At 31.4% G+C, this 14,498-nt stretch overlaps 4 protein-coding genes across 4 annotated transcripts; 2 read left to right on the top strand and 2 right to left on the bottom strand.

The window, feature by feature from the left end:
- Positions 1–200: 200 nt before the first annotated feature.
- Positions 201–5,600, top strand: PGO_051810 (hypothetical protein, conserved; the record flags this gene model as incomplete). Its single annotated transcript, XM_028686559.1, has 1 exon — positions 201–5,600. One exon carries the CDS (start codon positions 201–203, stop codon positions 5,598–5,600), a length of 5,400 nt encoding a protein of 1,799 aa, XP_028542360.1.
- Positions 5,601–5,725: 125 nt separating this feature from the next.
- PGO_051800 (hypothetical protein, conserved) lies at positions 5,726–6,862 on the bottom strand (the record flags this gene model as incomplete). The annotated part of the gene is made up of 1 exon (XM_028686558.1): positions 5,726–6,862. One exon carries the CDS (start codon positions 6,860–6,862, stop codon positions 5,726–5,728), a length of 1,137 nt encoding a protein of 378 aa, XP_028542359.1.
- Positions 6,863–8,261: 1,399 nt separating this feature from the next.
- PGO_051790 (arsenical pump-driving ATPase) lies at positions 8,262–9,386 on the top strand (the record flags this gene model as incomplete). Its single annotated transcript, XM_028686557.1, has 1 exon — positions 8,262–9,386. One exon carries the CDS (start codon positions 8,262–8,264, stop codon positions 9,384–9,386), a length of 1,125 nt encoding a protein of 374 aa, XP_028542358.1.
- Positions 9,387–10,141: 755 nt separating this feature from the next.
- On the bottom strand, positions 10,142–13,241 carry PGO_051780 (armadillo-domain containing rhoptry protein; the record flags this gene model as incomplete). The annotated part of the gene is made up of 11 exons (XM_028686556.1): positions 10,142–10,201; positions 10,523–10,603; positions 10,970–11,045; positions 11,199–11,265; positions 11,431–11,556; positions 11,761–11,815; positions 11,950–12,023; positions 12,229–12,328; positions 12,455–12,537; positions 12,774–12,849; positions 13,212–13,241. The coding sequence occupies 11 exons, from the start codon at positions 13,239–13,241 to the stop codon at positions 10,142–10,144; spliced, it is 828 nt and encodes a 275-aa protein (XP_028542357.1).
- Positions 13,242–14,498: the final 1,257 nt, after the last annotated feature.

Genomic DNA, 14,498 nt, shown 5'->3' with positions numbered 1-14,498 from the left:
CCAAGCAAGGTGAAATGTTTATTCGTTAGTTTATTTATTGAAAATGCAAAAAAAAAATTTTAACAACCCCGTGAAGCTTAACTCATTTGACATCCCTAAATAAGGTTTTCATCCAAAGGGAGATTAGGTGGGAAATAAGCCAAGAGAAAATATTCTTTTAGCACTTACACATCTCCAACACCTACGGCCACAGAAAGGTTATGAAGGATCCTAGATGTGAAGATGAGAGAGTAGATAGCCATAGGGGAGAAATCCCCACAAGGACAAACAACGATAGGAGGAAAAAAAAAAAAAAAGAGGAAAAATGCACAAGCAAAATTACCAATTTTTTCAAAATTGTAAAAAGTAGCGAAGTCAATAAAAGTGTCCAAATCAACGAAGGTATCGAAATCAATAATGGTGTTGAAATGAAGAAAAGTACCAGAATCAACAATGGTATTGAAGTGAACAAAAGTGCCAGAATCAACAATGGTATTGAAGTGAACAAAAGTGCCAGAATCAACAATGGTATTGAAGTGAACAAAAGTGCCAGAATCAACAAAAGCATCGAGTCATCTAGCATCTTCACCTGTCAGGACGCACGACCTGCTAATGAACATTCATCTGATGTAAGTACTATGATAAATTTTAACCCACATCCAAAAGACGCTGTTTTGAAACAAATAATTTACCCAACATGTGATGAAAATTTACACAATGATGTAAATGCAGAAGGGGAGACAAGAAAAATCGAACATATCACAAAAAAGCAGAACCCCTTTTCTGCACCACCAAGTACAGAAAATGAATTGAAAAATAAAAAAAATCGCATCAGCATTAATTCACGTGAACTCAGTTGTGGAATTACAAATATTAAATCCATTTTATCGAGAGATGCGAACAGAGTTACTACTGTTGAGTCACCCTTAAAATGGAAAGAAGATGAAGTGTGGAAGCTCGAATATGATGAAGAAAATGTAGAAGAGATTCATAGAAAAGTAGAAGCAAAAATGGAAGAATGCCAAAAACACATGTGTGACAAAATGGAGGCTCCACTGAAAAACTTCCAGAACCAATCTCAAGACAGTGTGAATAAAACAAAAAGGGGATTCAAGAGGAAAAAAAAAGACTCGGATGAAATCAATGTATCACTGAATATGAACATTGCAGAAAAAGATGATTTAAATAGTGCTTCCGTTGCAGATTCTTCAAATAACCCTGAATTATATTGTTTTCCCAATTTATTTGAAGAGAGAAATAATAACAGTGAAACTTGTAATGTAGAACCCAGTAAAAGAGATATCAGAAATGAAAACAGTGAGTGTTCCTCTCCTTCCCCGTCTTTTCAAAATTGCACAAAAGTTGTGAAAGCGAGAAAAATTTCTCTAGTAAATTTTTTTGGTGATGATATTCAAATTACTGTTAATGTGAATGAGGGGGATGATATTTCTAAGGATGGTTTGAGTAGTGCAGATAGTGATGAAAGTGATACTAGTCTGGGATGCACACGAAACGGTGTGAGAAGTAGCACTCAAAGTGGTATAGAGAGCACAGTTAGGGGAAATAGGATAGGACGCAAGGTGAGACATGCAGAGGAATGCGTGGACAAAGCTGAACCGTACAGAAAACAAAACGCATCCTACAAAAGGAATTCCATTTCAGATGGAGAAAGTTATAAGCAAAAGAACTGTTTAATTTATGCCAAGTGTGAAAAAAGTGGGAATAAAAAACAAAACAAAACAAATAGCTCCGGTGAGATAAAGGGAGAAAAAAAACTACACACAAATGATGAGCAATCTGAAAATGAACAACTAGATAATAGTCCCCCATCTGAAGATAGGAAAGATTATCTAAAAGAAAACAAAAGAATTTTAAAATCAGATAATGAGTTCGAGTTGGAGCGTGCCAAAACGAAGAGATTAAGAATTGGAAGAATTAGGTGCACTGTTGTAGGTGCACATAAAGGTATTGGTAGAGAAATGAAAACGGACGCGAATGATGACAATGGAAGAAAGAGCTTATCGAATAAATCTGGTAGAAAAACTTGTCTAAACATAGGATTTATTAACAACTTTAATAAGAAAGAAGAAATGGAGTGGTCAGAGAGTAATGCTTATATGGGAAGCGCTGTCAGTACTGAACATTATGACGATGATGGGGATGATAATGACGATGATGGGGATGATAATGACGATGATGAGGATGATAATGACGATGATGAGGATGATAATGACGATGATGAGGATGATAATGACGATGATGAGGATGATAATGACGATGATGATGATGATAATGACGATGACGAAGATGGCAGCGAAGACGATAATCAGAATCACCATGATCAACATAGCGATTCACGTGAGACTGGAAAAGCTGTTTTAGCTAAACATGTAGAAACAGGCGATAAATTGGGGGGAAAGGCAAAAAAGAAAGAGAGAAAAAAAAAAGATAGCACGATTAGAAATAATTACAAAAGCAAGTTGTATGAACTACAAAATAACGTACAGGAAAAATTAACATCCATTAAAAACAATTTTAGATTAAATGATAATGTAAATGATATATTGAATGAGAAAAAAAAAATAAAAATTCTAAGAATTTTAAATAAGTACTACTTTGACAGAGAGTATAATGATTATGCAGAGTTGAAGACAGGAAATTCTCAAGGACACGGTGAGAAGAGTATAATTTGGGAGGAATCCAAATTGATGGATACCACCCCACGGGAACTTTTGAGGGACAACTCAAACAAACCCTTCACCTTCTTCATCGCGGGAAAATTCACACTATTCAGTAACTTTGCATTAGTCAGAAAATTAAAAGATTTTGGTTATGGAATCACAAACAACTTACGGAGAAGTAATTCTTTAATCATTGGGCAAGATTTAAATGAAGATTTTATAAAAAAAATGTCAAATTATAATGGTCCTATCTTTGACGAAAAAGGAATTTTGTGCCACTTAAATATAGATATAAAAAAACGCATTAATCTTTTTACGCCCATAAATAAAAATAACGCAAAGAGATACAAATTCATGCTTAATGAAACGAATATAAACAATGCATCTAATTCTGTAATAGAGAAAAAAATACAACACTTTTGCAAAATGATAAAGAAAAATATAGTTGAAATTTCAGATGCTACTAATTCTGGAGATAAAAAAATGCTTCTTTCCCATTTTACCAGAAGATTAAATAATTTTTTCATCTTCTTACACATGGCAAGGGAGAAATTTCATTCCAACATGAACTCCATGATGAATGTCTACAGAACTAGGTACTACCAGTTAGTGCACTCTGTTCTGAATGAAGAAAAGTCTTTTGAATTTGTTCTTTTAGCTCAGAAATTGTGTAATGATCTCTCAACATGCAGTATTAGTGATGATCTGCTGATGACTACGCCCGTTGGATTAGCCCATGGAGGATCTGCTTTGGCAGAGGATCATATGGACAATCATATGAATACAATTCAAAGTGGTACTCTGTATCCAACAGATATATATTCTCTGAAAGCACAATTCGAAGAGGATGTAGTAACGAGAAGAACAAAAACGCACACATGCACATCTGTTGTATATGGAAAAGGAAAAGAATCAGCGATAGAAGAAAAAGAAAGCAAGCGTGTGATCGAGAGAGAAAATTTCCCATCCTCAGAAGAGGATTCATCCCTGGAATATATATCACCAGATGAATATTTCAAAGAGACAAACGTATCAGGATTAACACCCAATGAAGAAAAAGAAGCGAAGAGTGAGGTTTTGAATTCTTTCGAGAAAAAAATAACACAGAATATGAAGAAAAGCGAAAAGCTAAAAATTGTAACGAGTTTGTGGAGCGTTTTTTTTAGACCCAACAGCCTTTACGAAATTGCAGGCCATAAAAATGAAATCTTTAAATTATACAAAATTTTGAAGAAATTTTTCCCAGAGTCAGATGAAGCTACTAATCAATCATGTGGTAAACATACTAGTAAGGAACTTAAACAATTGAAATACAAATCAAATATTCATCAAGACAAAAACAACATTATTTTTCTTGTGTATCCTCCAAATTGTGGTGTCAAGAGATTAGTAGAGTTAATATGCTATGCATGTGACTTGTGCCCTATCTATGAAAATAAAGTTCAAAAGTATAAGAACATAAACTACTTTTTTAAATACACACATGGATTAAAACCAATATCAATATATAACGCAAACAAATTAGACAAAACTTCTATGAAAGAATTAAATTTAAGAAATGATGTTAGTATATGTATGTATGAAGATAAAAATTATGTGATCAATAATATGTCTAATTTACCTTTATCTCTATTGGACAATATAAATCATATCCTTATAAAGTTTTGTTACCCTTCTAGAAAATCTCTATTCTATCGATGTTTTGCTGTTTCTTCTTGTCTCATAAAAAATATAAATAAAAAATTGTTCAAGACACTTTTTGAGACCTGTCGATTAAAGGACTTTTCTTATTCCATTGAGAATGTTTACAGTAAGATGCATCTAATGTCTGCGTATGTGAATTATGTCCATGAGAGGGGAGATGGAATGGGTTCTAGTGAAATAGGTTCTGGTGACTCCTGCATCTCTGCGGATGCAAATCGAACCTGTAGTCGGGGTATCATACAAGCCAAAGGAACAACAAAACCAGGACAATCTCTCACAGATGTCTTGACATTTCCAAACAATGTTATACAAGCATACATGTCGAATCATCTTATGAATCGATTCTTTATGAGGAACTATGATGAGATTCAGCGGGATATGCATCTGAGTTATGGACTAGCTGATAGATTAACCGATGGGCCAAATCATGGAACTGATAACAGCGTATTAAGCAGAGAGATAATAAAATATTGGGATAAGAATGAAAAAAATGATGATAACACAAATGTCAAACAAGAGAGAGAAACTATGGAAACACAAGGGAGAAAGTCCAATACATTAAAACAATTAAATGATGAATATTATTTTTTTAGGGGATTTGACGAGGAAGACATAAGGTTTGTTGTGTATGATTGGTACGATAAGATGTACATAGAAAATGGGAACTTAACTTTCGATTTATCTATAAAAAAAAATAACAATATAATGGATGAGGGAAATGACTATTTGTATATGGATGATAAATCAAGAAGAGATAGAGCACATATTTTAATTAAAGTTCTTGAATTGTTTTTATGTTCTTCCATTTTAATTAAATCAAATGACATTAACATAAATTTAATTGCAGTGGATATGGCAGTTTACTGGAGAAAATATCTTTTTATGAACCCATCCTACACAGTTAAATGGTGCAATACCACAAACAGAAAAAAAATAGGGAAAAAAAAAAAAAAAAAAAAAAAAAAAAAAAAAAATTTGTATATGTACCAAAATGGGACAGAGGTTACTACTTTGATAAGCAGTAATAATAATGACTTCATAAACGAGGTAAAACTGAAGGATCATTTTAAGGGAAAAATGGACAAATGTAACAAAATATTTTCCGACAAGGTCAAAAAGTATAAATCCCTCATGCTGCATTTCGGCTGTCCCTTTAACTTTTCCTCTGCCAGCATCGTTTATGATATTTTACAGAACAATAAAGTGGTGAATTTCGCTCTTCGGAAGCACAGGTGATGACAATGAGATGAGTAGTTCTGCTTGGTAACCATGGTGAATAGTTCTTTTTGGTACCCGTGACGAATGGCCCTGATGAGTAGCAAAAATGGGAGAGAAGTGTCTCGATATGCAGGGAGTGGCTACTAGCGATGGTCGTCCTTGGGGGGAGGTGTCCCCTTCTGAAAAATTAATGTTGACGTGTGAGCCATTTTAAAAGTTTTAAAAATCTTCCCGTGAGATGTAAACATAACATTTTTTTTGGAATTGGAATTGGAACTGGAACTGGAACTATCATTTCGAAAAGAAGAAGAATTGTACATCATACTTGGGATATAGCGCAAAGATTTATAAACCATGTAAGAATTTGAAAAATCAATTTTCTGAACAAGAGATAAAGAAAAGGTGTTGGAAAAATCACATGTTAAATATTTGTCATTAACACGCACATGTAAGAATCCATTATGTTTTAGCAAAATAGAAGAATTTTTAAATAGCCAATAAAATAATTTATTCAGTAAAAAATATTCTGACTTTTTATAATATTTCATGTAACTGGTCTTGTCATCCATCAATTTATCAATTTGTATCTTCCACTTGGATTGTATAAAATCATTTGATGGTAGGACGAACGGAAAATTAAAAATAATAACATCAAATGTATTTTCTGGGAACTGTTCATAAATTGTTTCCACATTTATTTCAGGAACATAAATACCCCCATGTGATTCTAAGATTTTTAAATTTTTGGAAAAGACATTTCCAAAATTTTTTTTTAGTGTCTTTTCATTTTCCATTGAAGTAGCAACTACTTTACATGAACTTAAATTTTTTTGGATCAGTGTACTGAATGATAGATTTCCTTCTCCTATACATAAAACATTTTTCTCTTTTTCATAAATTACATCTGCTATAATTAAATCTTTATAATCATTATTTTGTATACAATCGAATAGGTGCTCTTCGTAACTTCCTTTAAAATAATTTTCTTTTGCATCTCGTAACTTTTTTTTTAACATGTCATAATCCTTTTTTATATATTCACTGTATTTTTTAAAATTCTCTTTGTTCATTGCACTACCATTTATGCAGTCTTTTTCATCATCTCCATTCTTTTCAACATTGTACTTTCCTACTTGTACTAATTTTTCAAATATTCCTCGATCCTTTTGCATTTCACATATTCTGTTTGTCATTAAACTGAAATGAAACCTGCTCCCTTTGAGTACAGGTTTGCATGTGCCTCTTCCGGCACACATTTGGACCCACCACCAGATTTTCATTTCTCTTTCTCTTTTTGCATTATTACATATATTCTATTTATTCTTTTCTATCTATGTTATGCTGTTCTATGTACGCTACTCTATTTATTCTATTCTATATATTCTATTCTATTTATTTTATTTTGGGAGATGGTCGGGGTAAAGGGGAATCGATTCAAGCGATTGAAGTTCTCGAGCTTGGCGAAAAATTACATCCGAATGACAAGTTTAACAGCTTGCTTGTCTTCCAGGAAAGTGCAAACAAGTAAACTCCATGACAAATTATAAAATTAAAAAAAGCTGTTTATGATTTTTTTTTTTTTTTTTTTTTTCTATCCTTCCCATTTTTTCCCTTTTAATAAAAGCCAAAGTGCACTGGGGAGAGAGAAATACGCGAACACAAAAGTGAATGCATAATTTAGAAGAGAATTATGTTCAAATGTTATATATGTATGTAGTTTTATATACTCATGTCGTATACGCTTTTTCTTGCCCGATTTATTTTTACTACCCCCGAACTTTTCATCTCCAACTTGTGCACAAAGAGAAAAAAAAAATAAAAAAAGAAAAAAAGAAAAAAATTCCTCTAAATGAATCTAAAAATAAGATATTAATTTTTAGGAGTACAACTTTGAATAATGAATTTTTTTTTCACGTTCACATGCAGTTTTAAAGAGTTTTTGATGACCTCATGAAGGCTGCATATCTATGATCGATCACATCTGCACGAAAATATGTTCATAAAAATACATTGCATAAACGGCATTAAACATGTTAAACATATTAAACTTATCAAACTTATCAAATGCATTCATTAATTACATACAAAGAAAAAAAAAAAAAAAAAAAAAAAGATCACCCAACTGGGCGCGCAGGTAACGTTTTAAACAAAAATATATGTTATTTAAAACGGTAATTTACATTTTATCAGATCTGTACAAGATAAAAAAAAAAATAGGCCATTAAAAGTTTACTTTTCCTGTGCTTCTTCCCCGGTTTATATGTAATCGTGCATGTTAAAAAAAAAAAAAAAAAAAAAAAAAAAAGAGAAATACAAAACCCCTTTTCTCATTTCAAGGTGAAAGTTAGTTTTATTTGATGAAAATTATATCTCGTATGTATAATACTCTACAAGACACTGTGCTTATTTACGTAGGTATGAACTTGCTCGTTGGAATAAGAAAAAGAACCCATGCAGCAGAATTGATAACCCAAGGAATGTAAAAACGGTTTTATGATTTTTCTCAGGGTTGGAAAAAAAGTTCGAAAGTGTTTAAAGCGGATCAGAAAAGACGGACCAAATAAAAAAAAGGTAAAAATAATCCATAGAAGTATATATACTATAAGAGTCTATAAAAAAGAAAACCCAGAAACGTAAAAAAACTTTTCTAATTTGATTAACACTTCGAACAGCACCAAAATGAGTGACTCTGAATCCCTTTCATGCTCCCTAACCTTAGAGAGTGACGATTATGATGACGAAGAATACGATACGAATTTGAACAAGCTACTTGAAAATAAGACATTAAATTGGATATTTGTAGGAGGAAAGGGTGGAGTGGGTAAAACCACCACATCTTGCTCCATAGCTGTCCAGCTAGCCAAAAAAAGAGAATCCGTTTTACTGTTATCTACCGATCCAGCACACAACACAAGTGATGCATTTAATCAAAAATTCACAAATAAACCAACCCTAATCAATTCATTTAACAATTTATACTGCATGGAAATAGACACCACTTTTTCAGAAAACACTGCATTTAAATTAAATAAAACCGAATTTTTTGATAATATAATTCCAGAACTTTTACAAAGTTTTCCAGGAATTGATGAAGCCCTATGTTTTGCTGAATTAATGCAATCAATAAAAAACATGAAATATTCAGTTATCGTTTTTGATACAGCACCGACAGGGCATACATTAAGATTACTAGCTTTTCCTGAATTACTAAAAAAGGCACTGGGATATTTAATTAATTTACGAGAAAAGCTGAAAGGAACTTTAAACATGTTAAAAAGTTTTACAAACAATGAAATGGAATTAGAAGGATTATACGAAAAGATCAATCATCTCAATGCAATGTCAATTAGTATTCAATCCAATTTTCAGAATCCTTTAAAAACAACATTTGTATGTGTTTGTATCCCTGAATTTTTAAGTGTATATGAAACCGAAAGATTAATACAAGAACTTACAAAAAAGAACATTTCATGCTATAATATAGTTGTAAATCAGGTCGTTTTTCCCCTAGATTCTACCACAGTAAATGTAGATCATTGTGAAAGTTTATTGAAACAAATTAAAGACAAAAATGTTCAAGAATCTTTTAATAGTCTAATTCAGAAGACAAAAGAATTGGAAGATGTATATATATCCAGAAGGAAATTACAGTCCAAATATCTCACGCAGATCAAAAATTTATATGGGAACGATTTTCACATCGTTTGTATGCCACAGTTAAAGAGTGAAATACGGGGATTAGAAAACATATCCAATTTTTCAGAAATGCTTTTGGAATCGAAGGAAATCCCAATATACAAATGAGTATGGGTGGTGGAGGTAATCAGCAACCATCCATCCGCAGCACATAATTCTGACACACGCAAGAGATGAATTGCGTGATGTCAAAAAAAAAAGTAAACTCTCCGAAAAATCCACTTTTTATATGAACATAAAGGTAGTGAATTTGGAGAAAGTATCATGTATATTATACACACAAATGCAGGTTCACGAAAAAATGTGCAAAATGTGCAAAAAAAAAAAAAAAAAAGGGCCATTCTTTTGACTTAAAAAATTAAATATTTTACACTTTATTGTAATTATTACATAATGATGAAAATTTATAAATCTTCTACAATCAAGGAAGCTTTATATATATACTTATACGCATGGGATAACAGATGGGGACAAAATTTACAAGAAACAAATGTTGGAAAATAAGAGATGGGTCTTACTTTAAGGCACATCTAAATGGCCAAAGGGTTGCGTGAACACTTGATTGTTTGGATATATATATATATATATACATATACATATATGTGTGTAGGTTTTTTTTTTTTTTTGGGTGATCATGATGGAGAAGGTACAAAAAAAATTTTAATTACTACACACATGAACAATTAATGTAAGTATCACATTCTTACAAACACAAAAAAAATGGAAAAATATATATATACAATATAACGTAATATAATATCGAGGGCAGACGACCGTGTGTGTGTATACGGCATGCCACGAATGTGCTTATACTTACATACATATACTTTCACATGTATGTAAATAAACTAAATGAATATAATTTAATCCGTAAGTCTCAATAGGAGAACATTTGAAGCTTCAGCTACGTCTTGCTCTGGGCACTAAAAAGGGGGATAATAATTAATACATGCACGTCATGAGGATTTATGGGTGTGTGCACATATATATATATATATATATATATATATATATATATATGCATACATACATATATACATACATATATACATATATACATACATATATACATACATATATACATACATATATACATACATATATACATACATATATACATACATATATACATACATATATACATACATATATACATACATATATACATACATATATAAATACAAACATGCGTAATCGCATCAAATAGGAGGGAAAAAATAATAGAAAGATTCTTCTGCCCATACCTGCTGAAGACTTTTCAAATTTTTAATTGCGTTGGATTTTTTAACCGCTTCCAAAAACTCGGGGACTTCGTCTCCATCATTCTGTACCAACAGGGGAAATAAAAAAATAAAAAAGGCAAAATAAAAATGAGTGTGATGTTTTGGTATTTTTTTTTTTTTTTTTTCAAATGCATGTGCATAGTCGGTACATTTCACGAACATTTTTTTTTTTTTTTTTTTTTTGGCGTCTACTTTCTGTGTATATTTGTTCATCCTATAATTTCCATGTGCATTTTTTTTTTTTTTTTTTTTTTTTTTTTTTTATACATGCAGAATGCTGATTAAACCCCATTGGTTTCATCTGCACCAAACTCTTTACCAATAAATTTAACTGACGCAAAAATGAAGTAAATAAAAAAAAATGTATGTGTCTTTAATTATCCCCATAAAGCGTAGTTTTCTTCATACCAGTATAAAATCCTCCAAGTGATAAATGGCCTCTAGTTGTGTGTACAGGGGTTGACTATCGTCATAGTTCGGTGGCCTATGTACATGAAATGTAAAAAAGAAAAAAAGTGGGTAAATGGGTAGACAAACAAATCCGAAAAACAAATTGGCAATCAAATTTGTAAACGAAGACATAACAGGGAACTCATTTCTATATACAACTTCGAGTCCCGTTCCTTTTAATTATTACATCTCGAGCAAATTCACTAGTTGGGAAATTCCCCCTAATTTTAAAAATTCCTTTTTATATTTTTTATCTGTAAAAATTAAAGTGTAGAAAAAAATTGCAAAAATGATTAATGATATACCATAGGAAAATACAAACATGTACACATGAAAATATATGCACGGTAATGTACAATGGCAACGTGCCTCGTTGTCCTCCCTTGAATGCGTATACCCCATTACTCATTTTCTCTCACCTAATACAAAGATATTTCTGCATGTTTGGGCACAAGCAGCTTTCATCCCGTCTATATTTGACTTCATCCCGCTGATTAGGTAAGGCATAACTCCATTTTCAAACATGGTTATGCAGTTTTTCACATCTACAAGTGTAAGATGAGAGAGGAATAAGAGAATAAGTTAAATGAAAATTATAATTTACAGAAAGTTCATTGGCATAGCGCTTATCCAACCCGATTCGTACAATATGTTCATTGATCACTTAGTTTTATTTTTCCTCTTCTCTCAATATATATATATATATATATATGATTGCGCTTTTTTTCTGCTTTTCCTTTGATTCTTACTATCCACAGACAAAAAGGATAACGCCACGACCGACGCGTGCACTCTGTCCAATTCCTGTTTGTCCAAAAAAAAAAAATATATATACATATACATGTACATATATATAATGTAAAAAAAAAAAAAAAGCATAGTAACTTCTGAACATTTAAAAGAAAGCATTCTTCCCCCCCCCCTTGAAATATTATTACATGTGATTTTAGCAGATTTATGAAAACAGGTATTCCATCGGCTTCACGAATGGCATCTTTGTAATGTGGTTCATCTGGCAAAAGATACAAAATTAATAAAGCGCATGTGTTTTAAATATGTAAAATTGAAACAAAAGTCCTCGTCACTACTGTACAAGATTCTTATCACTCACATATAAAACTATTTGGTAATGGAAAAAAAAGAAAAAAAGTAGGATACTCTGTAAATGTGTTTCGCTCGTCTTTTTTTTTTTTTTTTTTTTTTTTTTTTCTTCGTACTTTCTTTACTGGCCAATATGGCCAACTGAGTCGCCGATAATGCACCAATCGTTTTCGGGTCCGCAGCCCATGGGTGCATTCTATCCTCTAGCTTTTCAATCTACAAAAAGAAGGAAATATATGTACCCACATGCATACATATATACGTTCAAGAGGTGTATGTTTGTGTGAAATAAAACCATGTGTATACATGCATGTAATTTCTTTTATTTTGTCATGTCTTTACCTCACAAGTGGATGAACACAAATTCACAAACTCCTGAACATCATTCTCGTCATATGCCTTGTCGAACCTTAGAATATCATTACCTAAAAAATGAGCAATGTTATTTTGTCTCTTTTATTTCGCTCGCTCTGTGCGTTTCGTTTGCTTCGTTTGCCTCGTCTGCTTTGTTTTGCTTTTTTTCTCCTGTTTTCTCCTATTTTCTCTTTTTTTAATTATTCATAAAGGCGTGCAAATAAAAAGCACAAACTGAACTCGCAAATTGGAGAATAGAAATAGAACAAATCTTGTATCCATGAAAAACTCAAAAGAGAAAACCTACTTGTAAAGGATAACAATTTTCTTATTGTCTTTGAACCCTCTATTCCAAATTCTTGCAGTTTATTTTTGTAAAGCAACTAGAGCGTGTGAGAGAAATGTATATATTATATGTGTATATAAATGTATGTGTGTATATAAATGTATGTGTTTATATATATGTATATGTGTATATAAATGTATGTGTGTATATAAATGTATGTGTGTATATAAATGTATGTGTGTATATAAATGTATGTGTGTATATAAATGTATGTGTGTACATATATGTATGTGTGTATATATATGTATGTGTGTATATATATGTATGTGTGTCGTGTGTTGCTAGCAATGTTCCAAAATGACTTCCCTGATGCACGGATTTTTAACACACTTATGAAGTAAAGGTTTCATAATCTTTTCTACAATTTTAATTGAAGTTTTTTATTTCTATTTTTCTTACATCTCTTCCTGCACAGCACTGATTTCCCATAATTTCTTTGGGTTTGTTAAAAGGTAAATTATTATTTTAATTAAACCTAAAGCATAATCACATGTGGTGTTGCAACCTGGTGTATATATTTCTTCTTTTTTTTTTTTTTTGGTTGGTGGGAAGTATCTGCTTTCCCTTGGATAAGAAAATTAATTAAAAAAAAAACTCGAATTAAAAACTTTTTTACATTTAACTATGGTTTGATAGGTAATTTCATTATTTAAGCGAAAACATAAGAACATTGTACATCCTAATTATGAACGCTTACGCCTTTACGCATACATATACACACAACGTTTTTTTCATTCTTTCTTTTTATGTGGTTTAGTAACGTGCATTATTACAGATGTTTAAACAACATCCCTTCATGTGACAGCAACTATTTTTTTTTTTTTTTTTTTTTTTTTTCCTTTTATACTTTCCCCCAAGTCCCCATATTAATTAAATAAAATTCCCAAACGATTGGCACATGAGTATTTATTTTATTAATTTATTTTTGAACCATTAAAAAAGCATAACCAAGTTTGCACACCTCTAATATTTTATGTGCTTTTGACTTTTTCTTTTTCGCAAAATTTTATGTTCTCTTTTGCAACTTTTCCCCTATTTTTGTGCAGTTTTTTTGCAACTCTTGTTCAATTTTCATTACAATCTTTCTGCAATTTTTTTGATAAATTTTCCCATATTGCGAACACATTTTTTTTTTTTTTTTTACCGCTCATGTAATGCAATTTGTTTAAAGATTATCTGCTCTTAATACATGTTTTTTCAAAGTAATCGAGTGCCATAACAAAAAATTAAGTTTCGCAAAACAATCCAATTTTCCTTGGGTGGAGCGTGTGTGAATCATTTGCACACCCTTATGCTCTCAATTAAAAATAAAAATTTTATCACAGTACATATGGGGTGTATATATGTTATGTACATATGTAAGTATGGGAACTTACGGATATGTGTAAAAACATCACTGTGTATAATATAACGAACTTAGAGATTTTTTCTTTTTCTTTTCGATTATGTGATGTTTATAAACTACACAGTTTTTCCACTTAGCGTGCATCATCAAATTATTTAAAAAAAAATGTTTCCTTTCTTCCTCCTTTTTGCGTGTATGATGTTGCAAAAAAGCTATTTGTCGAATATTTTAATCAAAGGAAAAGTAAAAAATTTCTAAAATTCGTTCTATCGCGTAAACATATACGTATAAACTCAAATATGAAGGCATATCTTTTCCAAGGGTGGTGTAAATTTCCAAAT

Source organism: Plasmodium gonderi, assembly GCF_002157705.1.
Source record: "Plasmodium gonderi DNA, contig: Chr05, whole genome shotgun sequence".
Lineage (NCBI taxonomy): Eukaryota > Apicomplexa > Aconoidasida > Haemosporida > Plasmodiidae > Plasmodium > Plasmodium gonderi.
Note: the sequence above shows the minus strand (reverse complement) of the source record. Positions and strands in the feature narration are given on the sequence as shown.